We start from the raw sequence: 27,153 nt of genomic DNA on the forward strand, positions 1-27,153 counted from the left end.
GTTGCAGAGCTCCCCCCGCTCTTGCATTGGATTAGTCCAAGAGCCAGCATGGAAGGCCGGCCTTCTCCCACAGTGTCCTTCAGCTATTGGTCAGAGCAGCTGCCGCTCAGCGCTGACGATCCAATGAGGGAGCACCAAGCCTCCAAGGAGGCGGTGCGGCGGTGGGCGCCATGTTGTGGCGTGTGGCGGCACGGCGGAGCGAGGGGCGCCCCGAGGAGCCGGGTTGGGGCGCGCAGCTGCGCGGCCGGGCCCGTGTCACGGCCCAGCGCAGAGCGGCGCTCTCTGCAGAGCCCGTAGGAGGCCCCGGGGGCCGCTCTCATCCCCCTTAACGGTGACATTGGCCCGAAGCGGGGCCTCTCCTCAGGCTGCCACGCGGAGAGCCAGGCTCTCCTCTTTCCGTGGACAAGTATGCCCAGTTCTGAGCCTTTCCCAGGTTGTGAACCTGCCTTTACGGGCGGTGCGTGGGTAGCAAGGCAGCACACGACACAGCTGCCGCTTTCTGGTCGTGTTTGAGGCACCTCCCGGGAGGTGCCTGCACGAGCTGTATCTCACAGGCGACCAGCAGCATTTGCTGCTGCGGCTCTTGCCGCAGCGCCCTCAAGGCCCCCAGACTTCTGTAACGCTTTTTAGTGCGAGCTCAGCGTTTGCTGTTTTGTTCATCGAGGCATCCCTTGTGCAGCGCTACAGTTTCTGCTATTCAAGCTACTCAGCACGGGTAGTTATTTTGTGAGGGCGGTGTAAGTGCACATTGATTGCAGAAGCGACGCTGGGACAAAGCCGGGGGGTCAGAGCGAATGACGGGGCCCGTCCGTGAGGGACGGCTGCTTTTCTCCACAAGAGGGAAGCCAAGAGCCATGGCTGACACCAGGCTACATTTACCTGTTGTGACTGACACACTGCCTGTATTAAAATCACCTATACATCGCTAAAGATAAGAGCCAGCAAAGGCTTCCTCTCTATTATTTCCTCCTTTTAATACAAACATAAGATGAGGAGGTGCCAGACACCTCCCCCTTGAAGATGCTTGGGTAGTGTAAGTGGTGATTTCATGCAACGATTTTTTCTTCAAAATAAACGCTGCCCCCGATAGTAGATTTCTCCCCTGCAGGACATTCAGATTTCCTATCTTTTTCACTGCTTCGTTTTTTCTTAGGAAAAAAAAAATCATCTCATTTGACTAGCACACTTTGGATCACAATTACAGGGGGTAGAAAAAGAGAAAAAGTAGCAGCAAGTAAAACAAAAAAAATCAAGGTGTCATTTATTCTAAAGCCTTTTTTTTTAATCACCTAGTTGCTGAGCTGAAAAAATCATTATTTGTGCTGGTGAGGGCTCCTGTACTCCCATGATCCCATCACAGCTTAAATGATCATTCCCTACTCTAGAAATCGTTTCTCCTTGCAAGGTACACAAGTTTTCTCACTTCTACTGCAATTGAATCCCAACACTGCCTGTTTTAATTGATCAAATTAAGCCCCTCAGTTAATTAAGCCCCCCTTCATAACAATTCTCAGTTGCTGGATTAAGGTTTATTGTACTGCCAAAAAAGCTCCAAGATCTACTCTAAGAGCACTTGAGACACACCTGTCAAAAGACTGGCTGATGTTAGTAGTATAGCTCATAACAAGCTCTCTGGCCACATTTGGTGACTACATTTCTCTTTATTTTCCAGTTTGGGGGATATAAATACAATGCACACATTTCTAGCACTGCACAGATTTCATTTTCTGTACTAGATCATAAACGCCCAAAACAGGTCACGGAAACAACTTGTGAAAGCAACATAAAAACAAACTGTTGCAAAGGGATCAATCCTTCGGCACGGTGATGTCAAGCTACATCATTGTGGTTGTACTCTCCTCCAGAATACTGTTATTATTTCAGAACTATTACACTTTGAGACATGACAGAACAAAATTACAAAAGCATTTGCCAATGTCATGATCCAGTAAATCACAGTGCAGTGGCAGACACTTGATACCACTTTCTGATATCAGGAAGCGATGAGTTCACAGGCCCAAAGTAAAGGCGTAGAACTTTTCTCAAATTTGCACCTAAGGACAGCGAACTTCTCTCAGTATCCCGGATCCCCCCTTAAAGATGCAATTTGCAGTCACTGTTTGGAGGCGGCTTGTGCAAACAACTGTTCATCGGCAGAGGCGTGTGCGGTTTGTGCCATTTCACAGATTTGCAGAAGCAGCCTCCAGGCTCTGCACGGGGCTAACACACATGGAGTTCTATACACACAATAGTATACAGCAGCCTTAATTTGTATCCCACACATTTGTATACAGCGGTCTTAATTTTACAGATTTTGGAAGTTACATTCTAAAACTAACAAAAAAAATGTCCCACCCCTGCTCTAGTGTCATGTCCCCAAAACATCCTGCTGAATCTCCTCTACCTTGGATGAAATATTAAAATTATTAGAAAAGTTTCAGGCTGCAACCTCCCCATTGTAAGTGAGCATTGCCTGGAGGGGGGGGGGGTTTAAAATCTGCTCCTCTCTCTCTCTCTTTCCAGGATGCCTGTGGCAGTGAGGCCAAAAAGTCTTTGAACTTCCTTGCCTTGCAGCCTCGCTTTTGGTTTCCCCCCTTGTGTTGAGGTCTCCTGTCTGTCTCCCCTCAGTGTCACTAAAACACAGGAACACCATTGCCAGGAGTTTCCTACCTGACAAACTGATAGGTTCCAACAATCAGCCTCCCTGATCAGAAAAAAATACAAATTTTGCACAGATACCTGCTGAATTCCAAGTCTCAGTGACAAAAAAGTGCTTTTCAATACACGCCTGCTCAAGCAGCTCTCCTGAAGGGATGATATGCAAGACAGCATATACATATATGTGTATATACATGTCTATTTATATCCTTACACTCTCCTATTGCACATCTTCCACAGTTTCTTCTCCTATTGTAATGTGCTAGTTCCTCCGGGTACTCTAGTGTGCTGCAGAAATACACTAGGCCTGAAAATCAAATCAGTCGTTTTAGTCTCTTGCAATATCCAAAAATCCTTCAAAAAGCATGTTTTATGGTAGTCTAACTGAAACCCTAAAGATTTTTTTTGACATATATTTTTATTATTTAGCTAATTAGTTCTCTAGAGAAGAGCCATCTCTGTATAAAACCTTGGCACAGTGGAATCTGATCCTTCAAGAAGGAGCCTCTAAAGTGCTACTCTGTGATAAAAAGCTAAATAAGAAAAGGTGTTATAATTGACAGTTCGTCAGTGCTTTTGGTTTGAGAGCAGCAGTTTTTGCTACCACTTACATTTTGGTACATTTTGGTTCAAATATTTTGATATGTCTGATAGCACTGTTTCAAGTTTTACATGCAGATTTTGCCTCCAGTCAAGCCTGTGACAGCCACCTCCTCATTTCCCTTCATCCTGCAAAATATCCTCCAGCAAGCAGTTGATCAGAGAGTGGCAGAGGGCAGGTCCAAACCTACAGAGATAAAAACTGCAAGATAGCATGAAAAAGCTGCAGGATCCCCAGGTCCTGTGACTCTAGAAACAAAGAACAAGGCATAGCAAGGTGCTGAACAGAGCTGCACTCGTGTTTCTTGCTGTTGTTGAAGTAAAATTCTGTCTGCAGTAAAATAATTTATAATTAAAAAACAACATTCTCTGTGGAAATAAAGTTTACAATACTACACAGTTCTTCAACATAATTCACACACTAACACTAGGTGCACTTACAATATTTATTCAGAATTTTGTTAAATTATTGGATGAGGAAATATATAATATTAAGCATTCTCAGACATTAAACAAACATACCAGTTTCCTATAACAGATACTCCTGCTTTTGCACTACATGATAAAGCAACACCACAAATGAAGAGAGAAAATTTCATCAGGAAAGGAGGGGGACATTTCTCAAAGAGAAAGGTCACTAACAGGAGCAGTTCTGCTGCAAAGGAGGTGGGTTGTCTGTGAGTCGCATGCTCCTTCCAGAAGTGCCCCTGGAGGGGTCGGATTCTAAGCTCTCCGACATCTTTTCACAGATTATATCCACAAGACGCTCAAACACCTGTCTTACGTTGATGTTTTCTTTGGCACTGGCTTCAAAATAATCAAAACCTGTGAGAAAAAGAGCAGAAAGTCAATCAAACCTGATGATATGAAGATGATTTTTTAAATACCATTCTAGATGCTACAAGATGATGATATTCAGCAATAAGGAATGTAAAACACCTAGCTAGAAAACATTAATCTTCTATCTAATACATAGTAGTGATGCCATTATTAAGTTATTAATGCTGGAAGGAGTGCCTTATAATGAAGGGAAGAGTAAAGAAAAAAGGAAGAAAGCTTTTACACGTACCTAGCTGATCAGCCAGGTGTTTCCCTTTCTCCAAAGGAACAGTTCTTTCATCCTCCATGTCACACTTGTTTCCAACCAGGATCACTTGTGCATTGTCCCAAGAGTAAGTCTTGATTTGCGTGGCCCTGTAGCAGGACAGGAAAGATGGTTACTTTCCATTAGCAATGCCAAAAGGCCTTTATATATCAAATATGAAAACAAATACCAATAAACACAACATCCACATCTAAAGACTACATGTAGACTAAAAGACAAATGGCAAATCTTACATATAATGCAAGAATACTACCGGTATCATTTATAATTACATTTTATCTCATTACTCCTTAACTTTGTGCAACAGTGAAGTTTCTTTCTATGAACTCTAAAATGTTTTAAAGATCTTAGGAACTAGACAAAAAGCTGAACTGAATTATTTTTAAGGTCTAGGGAAAAAAAAAAAAGGCACACCTTCTTCTAAAGCTCTTTTTCCTATAACTGTAATCTGTTGGAGGCCATACAATCAATCATAGCTCTTAAGGGTAGCTCTTAAGGGTACGGTCTTTACAGGGAAAGCCATACAATACAAAAGAAAGTCTTTGTACTAGATTTACAATTTTGTGTAAAGCATGTAACAGCACTGATTCAGAGCAGGCAAAAAGATAGTCATTTGCCACAACAAATAGCTGTATTTTGGGAGTCAAATATAGATGGAAACAACAAATCATCTTTCCATAAGCATGAATTATGCCATAGAGTGTGAAAATTGCCTAGATGGAAAAAATCGCTAAACAGAAACAGATTTTACCAACTTGGGAAGTAATAGGCTCAAGGTAAGATTTTGTGAGCTAGTAGACACAGCTAGACTAAGTGATAACTAAGGCAGAACGTGCAAGATGCAGTAAGAGACAGCAAGTACCTGACAAACGCTGACACTGCTGTCAGAGGCATCATGTATCGAGCAGGACCTCTGCTGCTATCCGTGCCTCACGCTGGCACTGGAACAGAACTCTCTGTGGATCCAAGGACACGTCACCTTGTATTTGTCCCCTGGCCTTGCTACAAAGCTTCTATGATAAGATGGAGTTTTGTTTCATTTCTATTTGTTTTTACATTCATGCTGAGGGGCTGGTCTCTTCCACCAGCCCCAGCAGCAGAGCCGCGTTAGCTCTCTGGCACTCGTTTCCATGCATTTTTTTGGGCTGGCCCAATGTATTTTATCTTCAGTTCTCTCTTTCAAGCCTCCCTCCTTCCCAAAGGCACTCGGGCTGTTCTGCCAGAAGTAACTACCAGCTCATTCTGCATCCCTCTTCCAAACACTGCTCTTTGTCCCTACATCCCCCCCTTCCATGCAGGACATCCTAGTTTAATGGAAACCTAAGATTTCCCTGAAGAGGCAGGATTCTCCTCAGATTTTTACTTCAGTTTGCTTGAACTCCCCTAACAACAAGGCACTTAACTCCTTCACTTTTAAATTAGCAGCAGACTCCAGGTCAGATTCACTAATGACATTTTTTTAATTAGTTGTGAGTTGCTTTGCCATATAAAGCAGCTGGTCACATTACTCCATGGTATTTGTGAAACAGGGGGTCATCTCACTCTGCAAACTGCCTTGAAGAAGCACATATAGTTTGCAGTGGAGAACACAAGTCTGAACCAAACACAAGCTCTGCCTTACACTGCAAAATGCAAACATAAAAAAAAAGGATTTTGTGCAGTGAAACTTAAACTTCCTAGTAAAACATTCACTTCAAGTGCCATTTTGGCTCCTCCAATTTCACCTGAATGTCCACATGCAGACTAATCTCATCTTGCCACTCTTCCTCTATAAGCAAAGGAAGGAAAGTCGGTCTCCCCAGGTTCGGTTCAAAGCAGCAGTCACATTCCTGTTCTGCACCCTTCCTCTCCTCGGGTAACAGCTTTTCAGCCCTGACAAGGTCACACGAGGATTTGCTGCCAAATCTTAGTTATCTACACAGAATTATTTGGAAAAAGCACCAAATATCTCCCTGAGAATCTTGACCTTCTCTTCAGTGATTTCATACAAGCTGGTGAAAACCCTCCCTCCCAGAATGTGCCATTTACACTTACTATTTGGAAAAAAAAAGAAAAAGTCCTCAATAAAGTAGAATGCCTAAAAGCTGATCCCCATCCAAAAAGAATGACAATAAATCTCAAGGAGCTCCAGGAAAGACAAATGGAAGAAGAAAACAAAACAAAACCAAAAAGAAGCTTCTGTAACTGAGATGTTTCAGTAGCTGTCAGAGCAGTATAATACGCACTCCAGAAAAAATAATCTGTGTTCCTGTGACGTGACAGCAATGCTATCCCCTACTTGTGAATTCCACAAATTTATGATGAAGCACTTTATTATTGCTTCATGATTAGGAAAAAAATAATTTCAGGTTCACCATTACATAGATAAAACAACCACCTCATTTAGATATTCATCTTAAAAATAAATACAACTATTTGCAAGCTCAAGCACTATCTAAATCTAATTTCAATTTAATCAGTTTTTCCATCTCTTTTATGAAATTGCCTAGATTGTCCAAAGCACAATTTCCACAATGTTTTCTATTAACTATATCGAATGCTGAGTTTATTTCAGTTTTATTACTATTTCAGATGAGGTGTAAAACTAATTTATCTCCACAGAAAACTATCAAGCCAGGATCATATATTAACAACCAGAGGAACCTACCTAGAAGGTCTAGAAACTGGCCTGAAAGCCATAAAACTTTAGCCCTCTTACCTTACAGGAACAGCATCTTATTACTCAACCAGAACAAGAAGGGGTTTTTTTTGTTTTCTTTTTTCTTTTCTTCTCTCCAAACAACAGCTAAAATCTACCTTTGCTTTTGCTTATTTATGCTTTTTCTTTCAAAATAACCTGACAGTACTCTTGACACACTGGAATAAGAAGAATGCGTCAGACCTTCCCTTTTACATCTTCTCAAACAGTCTAGCTTTCCCAGTGAAAGAGCAAGACCATGTCCTAAATATCCCCAAATGCATTAAACATTCTCAGCTACTTTAAAATAATTGTCATGAATTGCAATGATCCATGTGAATGAAGGAAAGGCTGTACCTCGGGTTCATAGATTATTTGAGGAGCTTGTCTAAATCCATGATTTACAAGTACTCATGAAAAAGTGCCTTCAATTGGTTTAGTGTAAATATTTTCAGAGTGATGCAGAGCAAACTGGAATGCCGCTTCCAGGATGTCTGGCAGAAAGCTCACCCAAGGAAGGACCCGTAGGGAAGATATTCTCGCTCCTCGAGGGGGCAGGTGTGGCCAGAGCATGAGGATGCTCAAACAAGCACATTTGCACGAGCCAGGGATGAGAGGTAAAACACACCACACATTGGTGGCAGTTTTTGAGGGGACACTGGAGCTCAACAAAATGCTTGCAGAATAGCAAGGCCATGGAACACAATCTGCTATGACAATTTCTGAGATAGAGGACACAAACCCTAAGATACTAGAGAGGTTAGGAAGAAGAACTCCCTCCACTGGTACAAAGTTGATTTTGCACAGCCTGGATTCCTGTAGTTGCAGAAGAAAAGCATTTGTTATGGGTGAGAGCTTACTTGGGGTGCTAGGTCTCTGGTTCAGGAGTTTGCTCGAGCTTTTGGCTTGGTTTCTGTAGGGAACTCTGCGGGAGGAGATGGTACAAGAGAAAGCAGTGAGATGGGCTGGGACTCACAGTGACCAGCTGCCCACACAGCATCTTAAAAACCTCAATCTCCAAACTGCCACAGGCCGGACACCATCAAGGAGGAACACGCATTGGCCTGGAGAAGGCCCTCATGTAGAACACAGGGATGGCTGCTGCCCGCTAACTCAAATCGTAATGAGGTTTTTGTGAATGGCTGCAATTTTAAGAGCTAGGAATTAAGTTCATATGGAAAATTCTTATCAGCCAAGGGCAAAGGGTTGGGATTACCGGCAGCCAAAAGTTAGCAGAAGGGGTACCACTTTGTATGTGATTATGGGTGACTCTCTTGACACGTGCTCCTAAGTTTGGCTGCATTTGCTTAATGATTCCAGTCCCCTGATCATGTGGCAGGTGAGTTATGTGCAGAGATTTATTTTAAACCTTTTGATTTTAATAAATGTATGTTTAGGCAAAATATGATGAAAGAAATTAACTTAAAAATTAACTTGAATCAGATGAAATAGTGTTACTTAATTCAAAATATTTAGCATTTGTTCTTTTTTGTTTTGTTTACATAAATATATTTTCATTTTTAGGCACATTCAGCTGGCTTCCCTGTGTAGGTCACTATACTGGTCCCATCAGCCAGCTTGCTGCACCATGCTGCATTTATGATAAACATTTAGCTTAACAGTATTCTTCACTTAACCGTACTAGGACACTGAAAAACGCCTCACTAGCCAGCTAGACTAACAAGGCACTCAAGAGAGAAAGGCTGCATCAGAACTGCTGCTGCTCCATCCTATCTCAAGCAGTGATCAGAAGCACTGCAGGAGAGCGAAGCCTCCCCGCTTATCATTAAACACACGGGTGCCCTCTCACACTTGAAGAGAGGACCAGGCTAATGGATGTGAAGGCCCTGAGCAGAAAGAGCTTTTGTTCAACTCAAGTAGTAGAGAGTTATTTTCCAGGGCGGGTACAAAAGTCAGATGAACTTGCTATCCTTGCAAATGCCAGGGCTCATACAGCTGCATCCACAAGAGACAAAAGCTTTTGTTGGCTTTTCTTGTACCCTGAGAAATTTGGAGAAGGGAAAAAGCATCTCTTGGGCCATGGCCGCTAGAGGACTCTGCCCACACAGCTATGCTGCCTGGGCCACACTCATCATATCTCCCCTCCTGTGGATGAGCTTCAGAAAGGCAGGAAATGGGCTACCCCAGGCCCATTACATTTGCCCCACTGCGTTATTTGGCCTCGGAAACTTAAATCTGATGGCTGAAAAGATTCCCGACATATCGAGTCATCACCAGCAGTGATGGTTCACCTCTGTCCTTTTGCTGCCAAGTTCTTCTGAGCAGAGATGTTCATGCAGCCCCGTGGCAAAGGAAGACATGAAGTTAAGCACACAAAGCTGACCTTTCCTTATTCCTACACCCTTGCACCATTGCCGTTGGCAGAACAGATGTTAGACCATTTCTGATGCAAAGTTCCAGGTTAAATGTCACCTGCACGAGCTTGAAAACAGAGTAGCTCATGGATTGAAATTTGATATATTTAACTGAAATGTTGCATCTGTATAAAAAGACTGACATTTGTCTGGGCTATGCTTTTCTAAACGATCCGGAGAAACACCACATTAATCCCTTATGCTTATATACACTTCAAAATAATCCATGTGACTCATATCACCTTATCTTCATTCTATCAGATTTCAGAAAACATGGCAAAGCATGTAGAATAAAAACAGCCTGAAAGTTAGAGGCACATAAAATAAATGTATGTTAAACTTGGATTTGATAAAATCCCAAGCCAAAAATTCTGTAGAGATTGTTAGAGACCATGGGCAGCAAAGCCAATAGCCCTGAGCTGTCTCTGGCCTCTTGTGCATTCACTTACAAAGATGGGTAAAGTCAAATGTTTTTAAGAGCAGTACTTACAAATGACACAGAATTTAGGAGGGAAAAAAAAAACACCTTTAAAGGAGCTCTGCTCTGATACAGATAGCACATTAATGATTTGCTTTTGTTAAACTCACATGTGAAACTTTTATAATTAAGCTGGAATCCTCCTCCTCCCCAAAATTTCCATGAGCCACCTTTCTCCAAAGCCCCTCATCATTCCTTGTTTTGGTGACACCGCAACCCACGTGTTTGCCGCACGGCTGGCTAGCAGACACAGTGACTGGCCAGCTGGACAGTATCCGCCACAAGAGATAACAGCTGATTTTTCCTTACCATTAAGAAAGAGCTGTCTTTTAGGACATTTCTTCGCCCCAGTCACAAGTTTTCACCAAGTGTGGCTGAAGCCATCTTTGAGACTTCCAGCCTTTTACTAAAGTTTGTTAGGTTGGCAAACCAAAGTAATCAGAGAGAAACCAGTGAACTAATGAACAGTGTGAACTTATGTAACTGGTATCCTCCTGAAACCAGACTAAAAATATTTAAAGTTTAATGAAAGATATTCTCCTAGCTGCACTCCTAGGGAAAAAAATCCCTTCATAGGCACATTTCAAAGAACAGTGACTGCACTTGAGTCTGGAGGAGAGGGTGCCAAGTGTAGTGCCACGTTGTTTTGAACTATAACCTGCAACAGGCGAAGGTATTCAATATAAAATTCAGACTGAGCTTGATTCTGTGAGCCAGTGCCATGACTAGCTTGCTTTCCTGGAGAGGTTCCTTCTGATCTCAGTTAGGTAAAAGAATTTTAAAAGTCACCTACATGCTGCTGTCACACGCTCCAGGCAGGTCACTGAGCTCACTGCAAGTCAATATATGAGACTTAGGAGGTTCCATTAACCGCTGCATTGCCTTTCTCTGTGCGCCGACCAAACCTATCTGCAGTATAAAGCAACAGGGTAACATTTGAGGAGCAGTCATGGAGGTGCTTCTTTGGAGGATAAACACAGCCTTTCCCCCACCACCCCACGCGCTGTTTCCTGCGTGATGCCTCCTAAGTCTCCCCTAGCAAGGAGATAGCCAGAACCAGGCCCACCATCCAATGCCAAACGGTGTTCCAGACCTTCACAGAAAAGTTAGAAACAAATCATTCAGTTTCTTTGACAGTTCTTTATACCAAGGCCCTCGTTATAAAGGAAGTGTCACTTTCTGGCCTAGAGAGACATTCTATTCAGAGATGGAATGATAAGTTAAGAGTCTGAGGGTCCCTTTGAGAGGAAGCCACAGCAGGATCAGATCCAGCTTTCTCTTTACCAGTATTGCTACCTTGTGTCAGCAGCTTGGACACTTCCACCCCAGACAGCACAGTGAGTCCCCGCTGAGAAAACACCTTGAATCTCCCTGCACCGTGCATGGCTACAGGGACAATGCACACCCTGGTCCTCTGGAAAGACCTCAAATCTTCCTGCTCTGCACACACACTTTTCCAGAAGGCAGGGAGTAGGAAAATTATCTTGTCCCAGTTCAGTTCTGCTTTCAAAATCAGATCAGAGAATGGGGTAAGACAGGATGTTTCTTCTGGAGCAGGCATGGGCTTTAAGTGGAGCCTCCAGGGGAGGAAGAGAAAGAGCACACCAAAACATGGGGGAAAAAATGCCTTGTTACAACTTTTATACAGCTATTGAGCCATTAAAGTGACTGATCTGGTCTCATTGTTTTCTCACTCTACATCAAAATATTTCCTGCTTTTTGTCATCAGGAAGTCCAGAGGTCATTTTCTGGTTTCTGTGTTTGTACTAAAATTAGTGGAACCAAAAGAGCTTAGAATAGCCGAGAATCTATCTGTCTCACAGGCTAGTTTTGGGGGTAAGTCCCCACAGTTCCCACATAATGGCTCTCTTCTCATCCCTGTCCCATCATTTAACACTTAGCACTTAATTACTTAGGTTCTCTTTATAGTCAGTGATAACAGATAGTCCTCTGCTCCAAGGGGTAAGTTTGCTTTCTGTCCTGGAACTTTCTCTTCCTCCACTTATTAAAACTAAAATTATTTTAAACTACACAAGTTGTAAGCAGTTAAGTTTAGGTTTTATAACTGACTGAAGCTAGGTGAGGTGAATACTGTTCCATGTATCTAAACTCTTAGGTGGCAAAAATCAGTTTAGAATACAGGACAAGGCACTTTGGAAAGATTTATCCCTATTAGATTTTAAATGAGGTTTGACTTGGAAAAACAAACATTGGATTGCTTTAGCAGCATAGGCAGAAGCCTCAGTAAGTCCAAACGAAGCATTACGGAATGTATAATTAGTGTGGACCTTAAAAAGCAACAACTACTATGCTATGCTACTATACTAGAATTATATTTTTCCTTTTAAAAAAAAAAGAGAACTTGGTATTGAAATTGCATCTAAGGAAGACTTAAAAAATGCAAAGTATTTAACCCAGAGTTTAGGTGAAGAGGAATGTGGTGCTGCATAGTGGTGCAAAGGTAGAATGTGAAATGTTCTCAACAAGCAACTGTGAAGAGACAACTGACCAAAAAAACAAGCAAACCTAAGAACAGTAGCAAGTTACTTCCTACCAGTCCTGCACTGCGTTGAACGAGTCCTCGCTGGTGATGTCGTACATGAGGATGAAGCCCATGGCTCCGCGGTAATACGCTGTAGTGATGGTCCTGTACCGCTCCTGTCCAGCTGTGTCCTGGAAGAAACAGGAATATTTAGGCTTTGAGACCCCAGCTCTCAGAAAGAGGAGCTGTAGTTAGGTTCTACATCTGAAATTAGGCAACTACTTTTTTATCATTATATATTTTAAATTATTCATTTACTCCTACCAAAATGAGCTCTACTTACGTCTTAGCATTAATTGGGCTTTTGCACCAACTATGAGCTGTTAAATGTGCTTTGACACGTGCACAATTAAAAGCTTAATCAAAGCTGTCAACCCTTAATCATTCTTTTCTGCCTTAGCCTCAATGCAATAATCAAATGTTAGTAGAGTTCACTGAAAGCAACACTTCCAAGCAGAGGCAATGGAAAACAGTCTAGGACGATGCCAGACCAAAGACATTGTTGCACTGCAGCTGAATGCCAGGGACAGGGAATTGATCCTTGACATGGGTGCTGCGGGTGACTCAGGTCTTACCTGAAGTTAGAGACAACAGTCTGGGACTTGATGCAATGAAAATTATCCTAGAATATGCATTTAAAAGTGGATCAACAGTCCTCTACCTAATCTATTCCTTCTAGAGCTGCCCTGTGAACCAGAGACAGAAGTCATATGCTTAAAATAGCGCTCATTTTGGAGATATCTATCATTTCAACAAGTTTATTTCATTCACTTTCAGCAAATAGCAACTATGTGAAACAGCTGTGGGGAGCAAATAGCCTTATCTTCAAAAAACACACTCAGCACAAGGTATTCATTGCTACAGATGAGCAATTCCGAGATGAACAGTGGTTAGACCTTCAAAACCCACATTTTAAAAGTATTTACTGCTGCTGATTTAAAACCAGTTTAACGAAGTTTCTTTCCTCTAGAAAGAAACTAAGTCCTCTAAAAGTACTTGTCACTCACATAGCTTCAGTAAAAGAACATTTAGTACCTTTCTGAGCTGTAGTATCAGGTTCTGATCTGACACAGCAGATCTCCACAGTGCAACCTTTAAATGTCTACCTTCTTTAGCTCCCATAGCTGCAGCCTTGGTTTTGCTGGCCCTTCCAGGAAGCATGTAAGCCAGCCCAAGGAAAGGAAAACATTAATGATCACTGGTTGTTCTGTGCCAACATATCACAGAGGGGCTCTGCGGGAGGGAATTGCTTATAAATAAGCTCCCTGCAGCTTCCTTATAGGGCTCTGCCTATTCTCAGGGCAGTGTATATCCACAGCTGTAACACTGGCCAAATATCCCACTGGAGACATCATGCAGGGGCATTTTTTTTTGTTTCTCTTAGATAAAATCTGGAAAGAGAAGGGATTTTCCCATGAAATGTAGGTGTCTGTAGCAAGACAGGGTGGTCCACTGGCTGAGAAACAGCGCTGGGTGACAAACCCACCCCAGGCCTGTCCCTTACTAGGATGCACAGCCTCACTTAGCCGCTAAGGAACTAAACCAACTGTGTCACCAAGGTCTGCCTGCACGACTTAAAGCAGGTTAGGTGTCAGCAACAACATTATTGCTCTGTTTATTCAGAGAGACATGCCAGTTGCTTTATTACAGCCTGATTTCCTCAGGAAATGAAGCTGTCATTTGTCTCCACACAAAATAGTGGGACCTGTGCCCACTATAACTTTTGAACATGTTAAGAACTTTTGGCCAAGTCTGACTAAGGGGAGATGATCTCGAAGACACCAGGGAATCCACAGGACAGAGGCTTTCTTCATACCTCATTAGGAGAAAACCTAAATCAGTATTAGTATCTCATCAGATACTGCAGCCACCAAAAAGGCACAAACGCAAAGAGAGTTAGGCTTTTTTAATTCTCATCTCACACCTGCATTCCCATGCTCTCCAACCTCTCAAATCTCATTCCTAGCCCTGTTCTGCATTTGAGATTGATCAGACATTACGCAACTGCAAGAAACATTGTCTAGCTACATACAGAACAATCTGAAAAGAAAACTGTATTCGGCAAAAGCTCAGAGCAAGGCTTTAGCTCTGAGCATGTATATCCACCTGGATGTGCTCCTGGAAAGCCTGAATGGACCTGCAGCCCCGAGCAGGTCTCAGGACGGCTGCCAAAGCCCACGCTGGTACCACCTCAGTGCCCAGGCTCAGCCAGGACCTGGATTCGGTCTGCAGGGTTCCTCTAGGTCAAAGGTAACTTTGGCAATGCATATTTCCTGAAAACTGTGAAATTTATTAATTCCAATTTGTGATTTTTTATGCTCAGTTGTGAACCTCACACAAATGGGTGTACAAGGTAGGGAGGGAAGCAAAGGAAAGGCACCCCATACCCTTTCATGGTACATGCTGTTTCTTTATAACCTTGCATTTGTAAAAGTGAAGTCCAGTGCAGAGATTTGTGATTCATCTCCCTGTGAGACACTGACAGATTCCTAGCTTTGTTTCACTGCCCAGGTACAGAGCATATCATCTTCTCTCAAAGGTTTTTAATCACATTTCTTCAAATCTATTTGAATCTTTGTAATAATCACTTCAAAATGATTTTTTCCCCCCAGGTTATATTTGCTGCTTAGACAGTTATAACATGGCTCAATTTTCCTCTGACTCATACCAAGTTTTATGCTGGCTTCTACAGAAATCTATTCCTCACACTCCCAATACAGCTTTTTTTTTTTTTTTTTTAAAAAAAAAACAACATAAATGAGAGAAAATAAACTGCCAGATCTGAGCTTTATGTCTTTAGCATTTACAATGACTGCCCTCACATCAGTTTAAAACACCAGAAACCTTCAGGTAACTAGGCATTTAAGTTTGATGGGTAGGACAGTTAGCTAATGAAGGAGATAATTAATGCAGATGCAGATTTTATTTTTTTTTCCCCCTCTAAGTTGTTTGCAAGATTTCTAGGTAGAAGACAAACTCATTAAAAGACGGAGAAGCAATAGATGAGATACAGGCAAGGATCAGCACAACCCACTATAGCTCTAATTAACAGTCTAGCCAAACATCTAGGAGGAACAGGCTGAGCCTGCAGCATCCAGAAGTCTGCCCAGCCATCCCTGATGAGGAATTAGCCAGCATCTTTACACTATTATGCTAACAAGTCTGTCCTTATATATGTGCCTGTCCTCGACACACACACACACACACACACAAAATAAAGAAGAAAAAAATCCAATTGGTTGACTGAAACAATATTTGGACAGTTTAGCATTCAGTAGTCATTATAAGGAAAGAGTAAAGACCTAAATGCTTTAGCGCGATGTGCAGACACCCTCTACTCACAGCATCTTTCACCTGAACACTGATGATATTAGCTCAGCCAGCTTTTTCTTATTGCTTGTTTGTCGGTCTCGATAAAACCAGTGAAGTACTTGCAAGGAAACCTGCTGGAGTTTTTAAATCAACTGGATGCCTTTTGCTGTAGGTCTGAAAATCTGAATTCCTACCCATGTTTTTCTAGACAGACAATTATCTAGCTATTTTCTTAACTTTTTTTGGAAGTCAATATTATTGATGTTTGCTGCCAGATGACCATCTTCCAGCCCAACTACCTGCACTTCAGCAGCTGCATTTCAGACTGTGGCCAAGGGCCCTTTTTAGCTTTATAAGCATAAAGCCAAGCCTAGTGCACAGCACAGAGGAGCCCTGCTCTTCGATCAGAGCTCCTGGATGTGACATGACCACACACGCACATTTCCTTTGCAAAAGCAGACTTCTGAGTGGAAGTCACCAGGAATTAGCTAAACAAAAGTCACTTTCACAGAGTAGGAGGAAGAAAAAAGCAACGAGAACCACACGGGTCAGTGAAGAAAGTGACCTCAGGCAGACTGGGATGAGACATTAATAAGAAAATGCTAACTTGAGCTTACTGTTCCTGGCAGCTAGAAATAGAAACAAAGAGGCTAGCAAAATGAGATACTGGCTAAGACATGGAAAATATGGGATGTCATGAAAAGCCTGTGAAGTTTCAATTGTGGTCAGGAACAAAATGACACCTGGCTCCTTCAGAGTTTAGCTCTGATTAAAATGCTCCAGTTCATTTTATTCCTTTCTCCTGTTACTGAGTACTCCCATTGCCCAAGAGTCACTAGGACCTACTCAGACACATTTAAACACCTTGAGAGTCAGGTTTATTTGAGCAACACTAGCAATATTCAGAAAAAAAAAAAAGTTATATAAAGGCTCTATCCTTCCTAAGTGTTTTTAAACATATTCCACTTTTTCTGTCTTCGCTTCAGCTCATCTAGCAGTAACAAAACCAGAATCCCTTGCATAAAGTCAGTACCATTAGTTGCAAATCCTTCACTTTTCCCATCCTATTTTGGTTACCTGTACAGGAGCAGCTACAACCCTGCTGTTCCTAACATTCCCACACTAACTGCTGCCACCAGAGATGTAAAATTTATGATAAAAGACTTTTAATATATGAATATCCTGTCAGAGCTCACCAGTATCTGTCCAGTCATCAACACCATTTGGGTCAAAAAGTGAATCACTGAAAAGGCAAGAGTGCATTTTCTCAGCAGAACTAATTTCCAAACTGGAATCAGGCCAAGATACTGTGATAAACACTCCTGTTTGTGACCCATTAAAAACTGTAAAAATAAATTATTTTTCTTTTTGTACATGCCTCAAGATTGTAGTAAAGATTAGCAGCAGCTGCCTTTCTTGAGCTGTCAAGCAGTAAAGAGGACTGAAATAGGGTTGCTTGCTTATGAACATTATCTGTTGTTCTTATCCTTTTGTAGGTTGAGTTTCTCTGTTAAAAGATTTAATAGAGAGAGGCTGCAAAGAAGAAAAACAAACTGCACAAAGATATATTCTTAAAAAAAAAAAAGCCTCACTGTGCACTTTTTTTTTTTTTTTTTTTTAAACTCTGAAAGGCCTGAAAAGTCTTCATTTATCTTGGGAAAGGATTGATACGATGATAAGTTTGACATTTTTTTTCCTTCTTCTTCCTGATCTTGTTACATTGAAAGAAAAATAAGAAATATCAGAAATAAAGATACATATCAACTGGCACCACGTATCTGCTCACTTCTGCAGCTGCAAATGGACAGTGGGATGTAGCAGCAAAAGAAGTTCATAAGAGATGATGCATTTGAAGACCCACATGCTGAAGGCAATTGTCAAAACCATTATTGCTATGCTAAAAAGATGTGATAAAATATTAAGAGCCTGTGATCCTAGAATAAGAAGTATTTTATCCACTCAATGCATTTTTATATAAAAATACTTTGCCAGACCTTTTATGCTGCTCCACATCCTTTAACTCTGTTAATCCACCACTAAGCACAGCTGTACGATGCCTGAGCCATGTTAGCCACTGCAAGCAGTATTAATTAATAGGCTTGTCAAGAAGCTGATAAATTAGTCACGGCAAGGGTACCTCAGGTGCAGCAATATACTCTTGCGAATAACCAAGCTCAGACATCCTAGATGGAACCGCAGTGCCCTGGATGGACACGATGCTACTGTGTGGGTCATAGCTGCAGTCTGCCATCCCAGGGAGACACAGGACAAAACAGAAAGTGTCAATTCATCATAAATCAACTGTTAGAAAAACAAATGCTAAATTTGGGAGGGCAAAGTTAAATGATTCACTGTACAAATCCAGCTGAGTTTAGGAGCCTGGCTTTCTGATCCAGAAGGTAGCAAGCACAGGTGAAAGGAATTAGCATTATAGTGCTATCAGTCTCCCCTCCCCGCAAACATATGTAGGCAAAAGCTGAGCAAATTCCAGCTGTGAGAGCAGCCGAACAAGAACCAGACTTCCTGGAGCCTATTTCTAGGTGATCAAATGTCATGGTAACCAGCAAGAGCAGGAGGCAGCGAAAGGGGCTCCTCGGCACTCGCTCTGTGCAAACACAGGCAGCAGCTCCCCGGCTTGGCCCTCAGCACCATCACCCAGCGGCGCCCGGCCCGAGAGGCCTGCGGCGGCTCCTGGGCCTCGCAGCAGCTTCTGGGCCAGTCCAGCAGCAAACTCATTCACAGAGCAAATACTTCAGTCCAAGGGTGTTTGTGAAACTTAGGTACTTGGCCCCTGGAAGACCTGTTTGTAGCTCTAATTGTTAAAATTGTTAAAAATACCGAGAGCCTCTAGTATTCTGCCGGAAGCCTGGCTGCTACGGCCTGTTCTTACCAAGGGCAGATTTCAGGATATTTAGCAGTGAATTAAAGTCAAATCTGAGCTTCACACTTCTAGAAGAAAATCTTATAGACAGACATGACCACTTGACATGGTAAGACAAAGAGCTTGGAAATTCCAGGAAGCTACCTTAATTTGGCACTTTAACCATAGAAATATCATAAAGTGACCACCAGAAGGCAGGAGCTGTGTGTTTTACCTGGAAGGGCAGCAGTAAAAGAAAAGCAACATCAGCAGCCATAGTTTATATATCATTAAATATGAGAACTACAACAAATATATTATTCAAGAATAGTACTTACATGTAATGACACCTAATATTCTTTACATGTCACTTTTCAAGCAGACTGGATTCTTAAAGTCCCCAGGTGACTCATAGCCACCATCTCTGTACTTTCCTTAGGGACACACACCATGTAAGGTGCCATGAGACAGCGCATTGCCCAACCCAAGCACTTAGGGAACCCTTTCCCACCTCCTCCAATGCTGTTCTCAGGCTGTATTAAGAATGGGGCAGTGCTGCCAAAGGTTATGATTTTGTCTTTATTTTTGGGTCCTTCCTGGAGCCTCAACTGCTGCATTCAGGAGAACATTAAACAGATATACAAAGGCACTTAATGTTCCAACACTCAAGAAATTTTAAAGATGACAGAGCTCAGACACAAGTCAAAGCTCATAAAACAAGATAAATAAAGAACAAAAAGAAGTATAACTCTTATTCAGCATTTTCTATGCTATCTGTTTCTCAAAATGCATAGCAAGGCCTAGCTGAAGGAAAGACACCTTCAGCTGTAAAAAGCTCTGTAAAAAGAGCTGTTAATGACAACTCCAAATCATCTTATTTAAAGCAAGTAAAAATCCTAACAGGGACTGCAAAAGAACTTATTTGTACAGAACACTAAACGTGTGTGAAGCTTTTACAGATCAATAACAGCACACTATTCTTCATTACATTCTACCAATTTTATCCTAACATAAGTTCATAAAAGAGAGAAACTTGCCCAGCATCACCCCAAGCAAGAGAAGGTCTAGCAGCCTGTTACTGTATCAACTGCCATTGAAGTGATCGTGGTGTCAGGCATCATATAAGGACAGGCACACAGATAACACAGATTTGCTGTTTCTGAAATCACCCAGACTGTCCACTGGCAGAAAATTGACACCAGGCTCTCTGGACCTGCAGCTCGGTTCAGCATGGACAATTCTACATTCCATTTCCTTCGTGCTTTTAGAAACGCTTTCCAGCTTCAGAATTTGTCCCGTTATGTTTGGAAAAACATGTACTGAAATATTTATCAATTGAAAGCCAACTTCCTTAGCAGGAACTAATCTCTGAGTACTGAGAACTCCTCTGCTTTTATGTGTAGGCATTAGTTTGTCTGGACAATTTGCAATAAGTTGATTTTTACAGGAGTACAAATTCTTTATTATGAGAGAGTAGACTCCTGGTGCTTGTTCTTGGTCTCAGTCCAGTCCACAAAAATCACTCCCCTTGACCAAAACACAGCAGAGCCTGGCAAAGCATAAGATGCAAGTGAGCAGAATTAGATCTAGCAATGAGGTAAGATATTTTAACAAAGTGAAGGCATGACATAAGCAACAACCAAACTATTTCAAAACATCATGAAACTAAATTGAACTGCAGTTGTTTCATCTATTTTATCTAACCTTGAGACCAAAAAATTATAAGCTGATCTGATTTTGGAGCAGTGAAAGCCTTGGCGCTATCAGGATCTGATCCTAAAGCTTTATACCAATGCTCAGGTTAAGTGACAGTATCTGGCCTTTTCACAGAGCGGAACGATGCCTGGTTGTTCAGGAAACAGATTATCAGTTTCCATTTCACGTATAAATATACCACAAACGCCACTCAGAAGAAAGGACGAAAATCATACAAAAAGAATCCCCATTTGAAGCATTAATAAAATACAAAGAATATTAGATTATGTAAAATACTATTAGATTATGTAAATAATATATGTAAATATGTTTTATGATTACATAAAGAAAGTATACCTCAGTTCTAATCCAAAAATATCCTTCTAGCTCACTAATGATACTGCATTAAATCAGCCTTACTTGATTAGGTCAGTTGTATCAGCAGACAGCAATTGTTGTATAAAATGTCTTAGATAAGAACAGGCAACATTCTGGCACATATTTCCTGCATTTTAATTAACGAACAGACTACTTGCAATAAAACCTTTTTTTTTTTTTTTTTAATCTCACTGAATTAGACACAGACAAACTACTTCCATATCTGCCCTACCTTTCAAAAAATCTTAATGGCAACAACTGTAACAAGACCACATCCATCTTTGGTTCAGTGATACGTTCACTGCATCCACATTTGCAAGCATGGAAGGAAGTAAACCAGCAAGAATTAAAAGTGCATTCAGCAAACACAGGAATTCTTCATCTCTGTGCCCACAAAAGAACATGGGAGGGATCGTACAGGAAATACACAGGGACTTCTGAAAAAGGAATGGCTTCTGCTACAGAGACTGCACAGCTAGAGAAAAGGGACAAGCTGACACAAGCCTAAAAAACAGCAAAAGCTAATGGGAGAGCTAGTTTATTCAAAACTATAAAGGTGAGATATGTTTGGATGAGCTAAGTGCCTGTGGGCCATCCCAAGATTTTACAGGCCTTGTTTCAGGCTGAGGCAATATATGCAGGGCTGGATTCTACAGCTACAGACCTGGGATCAACAAGACCTGGGATGTCAGCTGGGCCCAGGGCTTCAGGTAATCTCTACCTCCCACCTGAATAACCTTCCACTTCAGCAGCTCCCAAGGAGCATTAGTAACTAATGATGGTTAAGTAATTTTATCTTGGTCACATGGAATAGGACAGAAGTACTATCGACTATGCTGGGGTTTCTGCTGATATCTTACCTATACATCTCTGTGTAGAGTTTCTTCTGTCAGTTCTGGGTTTGGCTTAACTCAGCTATAAAGGCATCCACAGAAACCATGAAAAAAAAATGTTTGCAGATGGGAATTTGATGCCATATGACACAGCTTGCAGTATGCAGCAACAGTCTCTCAGAGCCTTTCCATTTTACCAGTTTGTGACAACCTGAAATTTGAGCATTTCTGGAGTATAGTGATGCAGTTGCACAGACCGCAGTGAGAATTGTTAGCCTGTTTCAGGCTTGTTACCACTTCTACATTGAAGTGATTATTGAAAAGCTATTTTTCTGACGTGATTCTCAGTTTGAGCAACAAATGATGAAAACACAATTCATGAAAGTATCTAATGAAAACAGAAAATCGAGTACAGGTTTCACATTGTGCCTCAATTAGACTGCATTTAGATTAGAATTACTGGTGTTAATAGCTCTAAAAGACAAAGAACAAGTGAAAAAAAATCTAAGCACAGTAATAAAAAATGCTTATAATTAGCAGCTTTGTTTTACTGAAGGTATCAGAAAGCTTCAATGGCAGTATAGCTGAACACCAGAGTTTTCAAACACATCATTACACTAAAAGCGAAAACAAGAAATTCAGAAAGAATGTGCTATATTATAGCTTGATATTGCCATGGTAAACAGTTTAACAATCTTGTAAAAATGATTTAAAAGAACACAAGTTTCCATGGCACCATTGTTCCTTCCAGCTTCATGTTGTCAACCTGAAGCGAACACATTAAAGGCAACGTGGATCTGTGCTTTCTGCACTGCACACTCTTTGATTCTTTTTTGTGGGAAGCTGCAATAACCAGCAGAGGATTTTAACAGTATTTCTTTGTTCACAGAAGGCACCAGCTTGTTTTTCAAAAGTCATTACAGTTTCCACAATTTGAAAATGAAATCATTTCTATAGTGTATGGACATAGCCTTCCAATGTAACCTCAGACAAAGCATGTGAACCAGATTTTGCTCTCAATTATGCTGCTGTAAAAACATGGAGCTTTCTGGATTTGTATGATCCCAGTTGAGATTAGCAGCCAATTCATTTGCTGAAAAGTGACAAAAAATGCCAATTACAAAGCACATTTCAGCTACTGCAGAGTGAAAGCACCAGAGAGGGAGTTCAGATGATGAAAAGCAAGCATGTCATATGGTACTAAAGAGAGACAAGGACACAGGACCAGATCCTTTAAGGACTCCCACTGAGTCTTCGTGAGGGCCCTCCTTTTCTTCCTGACCTTCCATGAGCAAGTGTTTTTGTCCCATCTATTCAATTGCCTTCCTGCCTCCATTAATTACTTTTATTTTTCTGGCTGCTTTTGCTGCCTCAGCACTGCTTGTACCCCTAACTGTTGTCATGCAAGCTTGTTGAAGGAAACAGCAAAATTATCCAGAAGGGCAACAACCACTGGTGTTCAGTTAGTTGATTTTATTCATCAGTGGATATTTGTTCATTAATACGAGTGGGCCAATATAACCTCCTTATTTTTTACCTACCTAATACAATTTACAATTGCTTGCTTTTTTTCCAGGTATGTATTTGATCCCAGTAGGCTTGCCCTTAGGCAGGTAGGCAGCAGGCATAAAAGAGGGAGGCAAAAGTGATCCCTGCATAGCTGTGTACACTTAATACACTTCTGTAGAAAAGCTCTTATACAAGACAGAAAATTGTACATACATAATTGGATCTCCTTTGCCCAGGAGTCCACAGATGTTGTTGTTACTTCCACTGCTCACCACGATAGCACAGGCAGTGCAATTGCTCAGGTGTGGTATCAAAACCATAGTGCAGAGATAGCTGTAAAAAGCTCACCCTTCTCCTGCAGCAGCTGTGTCTATAGTGATTGCTTGCATGAGCTCCCCAGATCAGTTGCTATTCATGACTATATGGTAGTTTATTACCTAATGCTCTTGTGTGCATTAGATTTTTATTTTCTTGAGGAGGTGGGTTATTTTTGGCTAGGAGGAAAATACTTTCAGGCCTAGCCAGTTCTCTCATACAGAGAACTATGACACAACATCGCTTCATCTACTGCCCACTTGGTGAGATTTTCATTTTTATTTCAATATCATATTCATACAGCTAAGAAGAATGATGCTGGTTATTCTAACTTGCATATTTGAAGCTGAGCACATTCATTGATGCCAGGATCACAGCATGGATAAGTCCCTGTGATCATTTAGGAGCATGTGAAGAACAGCTACATCAAGTAGGGAGTCATCACTTACTTTATGAACAACAGCACTTCATGCCTATGCTGATCTAAACCCATACAGTACAACAGCAAGTCTTCCTACCTGTAAATGAATACTCCAACAAAATGAATTTTTAGGTTCAGGTTCAAGCTGCTGATAATTTGGAAAGACGAACCCCCAAATCTGTCCTCTTTTAAAATTCTCCACTACAATACTATGCTTCCCCTCTCTAAGCAACATGTACCCATATATCTAAAAGGAACAGACAGCAGTGAATTAAAAAACTTAACAGTTTCAAAAGACAATGGCCCAAGTTGGTGTCTATCCATCAAACACTGTTAGTGGGAGTTCAGCACTGAATTTGAACAGTCTCCCTCAACTTTCAGAATAGAAGGCATCATTTATCTTGGCACTTTGCCCATGCAATACAATCTCCCCACCTATAATCACAGGTTTTGCTGAAAAGGAGTGCTGGTGATGCTCTCCCAACAGGACTGGGGGCAGATGAAGGCTGTTATTATCCAGCAGCCACAGGTTATCTCACACCTCGGCAGGAGGGTGGGAAGCAGGGATGCCCCCAGACTGAGGACACCTCTGCACAAGGGGTCACACAAGCTCTGACAACAAATTTTAACTCAAGCAGGTGTTTACACTTCCAGTAGTGCTGGGAAAGGTCAGTGAAAACCCATTTAATCTGGTTCGTGATTCATCCAGGATCCTGTACTAAGGTCTCCTCCTTTTAGGAACCAATGCTGTGATATATGAAGTCATTTGTCAACACAGTCTTATTACCAAGCCACCTGACATCAATAGGAATAAATTTATACCAATAAGTCATTTCCTATATGCAAAAACCTATAAAATTTCTTCTACCAAGTCCTCATTCCAAAACCTGGTGTATGTCAAAGGAGTCAGACAAGCTATTTCACAGGAAGAACAAATTCCAGCTGCAGATAAACCATCTGAAGGAGCAGACTTAGGGGTGGAATTAAACAGGGGTCCTGTCCCAAAACTGCAGCTCATGGACAGGAAGCAGAAAAGTTGAAACAGAAGCTCGACGACAAGAACAAAATGATTAAGAACAAAGTTGGGTCTTCCAGCATCTAATCTGCCCAAAGCTGAATCAGACAACTAGGAAACTACAGGAATAAACATCACATTCCTATCAAGACAGCAAGTTCCTTGCAATTGAATTTGCTTGAATGTTGCTGTATGTAATGAAACTGGTTAAAAAAGTTATGGAGGAAAATAAAGGGTGACAAATTCTTTGACTTGTCAAACATTTTATATGCTTTCTTCGGCAGTAAACACTTTAATAAAAGGAACAAAACCAACACAAGCATTAAAAACACTCTCTGTCTGCATCTTGCAGACACCATTCCTACAGACAATGATACTATCGAATGTACAAACTCATTCCCTTCCCACGTGGAATGGAAACCTGATTTGAGGTGAAAATTCTCCTCCCTCACATCAAATCTTTCCTCCTTCTGATACCTGTGCAATATAGAAATCAAAATAAATAAATAAAAGCACCATCACAACAGCTACCAGAATTATCAATTTCCTAAGGCCAAGTACTTTCCTAGCTAGATGTATTTAATGTTTTCATTTGTACTGACATGAAAAGCGTACTGATGCAGAAGAGTGCATGGTCGGGCTGCAAGCAACAATGTTTCCTGCTGCTGTTCATTGAGGATTAACCACTGAGAAAAATTTCAGAACAGTCCAACATATTTTCTATTACAGCTTTCATGCATGTCATACTAACATTATGCATCAGCTGTGCTAGGAATCGAAACTGTCTTTTAGGCATGATGGATTGTTTCTAATTAGCATATCCTCAGGTTAGTAATCAACATCAAGCAACTTAAATCAAATTAATTCCCCATTGGTGGGGTTGATATGTATACCATATGTTAGCTGAAATGTAAACCAAAGCAAGATTGTGTTGCTTGAGAAGTTTTGATGTACAAGACAAAACAGCTTTCTAATAGCAACACTGGGAAAAAGAAAGGGAAAAAAAAAAAGAGAGAGAGAGAGATTTAAATATTTTTTATAACTATTTTCAACCAGTTCTGTGTTACTCCAAAGTATCATCTGACTTGCTGAAAAGGGTCATTTGCGACCCACCAGAATATGTGTCTTTTCTGGGAAAAATCTACAATTAAAGACAGACATTTACCTTCTGATCAAATAAGACCTCCAAGAAATTGCAATTCATAAGGCACAGCTGAAGTCTCGGCTTTAGTAATGCTTGTGTGATTTATATCACATTATTTAGATTCATCAGGGACTCTACCTAGTTAAACATCTGGCTCCTGTCAAATTTTCACAATATGCCCAGCCGGGATGTGCCTGCTTACAATACCAACTATTTCTTAACGTCGTTTGTATTATGAGAACACTTTGGACCCTTCAGCACAAACCCACTGCAGAAGGTAGCGGAGGCTGCTGAGCAACGTCCCCTCTGCCACCCAGGTGGCTCAGCAGCCACCTGCTCCCCACCACGCGCAGAGGCTGTGATTTCAAAGATCACATTGCTCCCCCACAAGACGCCGGGGATCTGTTTGTCTATTTAATCCCACAGTTTAGCTGCAGAACCAGTATCAGGTGCAAGCTCATGCACCAGTGTGCTCACTGCTCCCAGGGGACAGGCTGAGAGCCGAGAGCTCAGCTTGCTGTACCCAAACCGCCAGCAGAACCAGCTACAGTGGATTGTCTCAAGCTGACTGGGAAGTGGACATGGAGCCCATTTTTATATTAAATCCATCTGAGTATTTTTAATGATTTTGATTTCAGAACAGCAGGAAACCTTTCCTTGCCTCTCTGCTCTCTTTATAAGAAACTTTAATTTGTACCTGATCAGAAAACTTGTTTTTCTCTTCAGCTGATCATCGTCGTATCCCTGACTAAACATGTCAAGCAAACAGCATTATAGGAGATTCAAAAATGCTAAACCTTTAAGAAGCTTAGGAATGAGAATCATAATCGAGTGTCACTGCCTGAGGTACAAGAGTTGTTTAGGACTTCTGATAGGCCACATTTCATCATACATTCATTTTCATACAGTTTAACCAGAAATGCGTAGCTTCAGGAAGCCAAAAGCTTCTTCTCTGCCTCTGTGCTCCACACCATGGGGCAGCCACCTCGGGTCAGCAGTTGAAGTAGATCAGTGTCTGGTCCTGAACTACAGAGACAGTGATCAGAAATAGATGTTTCTGGAATAGATACAGAATGGCAGTGAAGTGCAATTACAAAATGCCTCACCAACAGGGAGAAATCTTCCTAATTTAGCAGCCAATCTTCAATAAATCAGCTTGTGGTAGACCTCCCTGCAAGGACTCTGGTTGTCTAACTGAGATGCTGAAATGTCCCTTAATTATGCAGCTGGACACAC

The 27,153-nt window shown here is 41.4% G+C and overlaps 1 protein-coding gene across 1 annotated transcript in view; it reads right to left on the reverse strand.

Annotated features, from left to right (window-relative positions):
- Window positions 1-3,400: 3,400 nt before the first annotated feature.
- Window positions 3,401-27,153, reverse strand: part of RAB3B (RAB3B, member RAS oncogene family) — a 46,064-nt gene continuing 22,311 nt past the window's right edge. Inside the window, exons 3-5 of the mRNA XM_010225002.2 lie at window positions 12,448-12,566; window positions 4,328-4,452; window positions 3,401-4,083 (exon numbers count right to left, since the gene is read on the reverse strand). Of these exons, the coding sequence (XP_010223304.2) occupies window positions 3,896-4,083; window positions 4,328-4,452; window positions 12,448-12,566 (432 nt within the window). The 3' untranslated portion in view covers window positions 3,401-3,895. The remainder of the gene's footprint in view (window positions 4,084-4,327; window positions 4,453-12,447; window positions 12,567-27,153) is intronic.

The sequence above is a fragment of the Tinamus guttatus genome, unplaced genomic scaffold (genome assembly GCF_059628265.1).
Source record: "Tinamus guttatus ecotype Peru unplaced genomic scaffold, ASM5962826v1 Tinamus_guttatus_pri_ptg000044l, whole genome shotgun sequence".
In the NCBI taxonomy this organism is placed as follows: Eukaryota; Metazoa; Chordata; class Aves; order Tinamiformes; family Tinamidae; genus Tinamus; species Tinamus guttatus.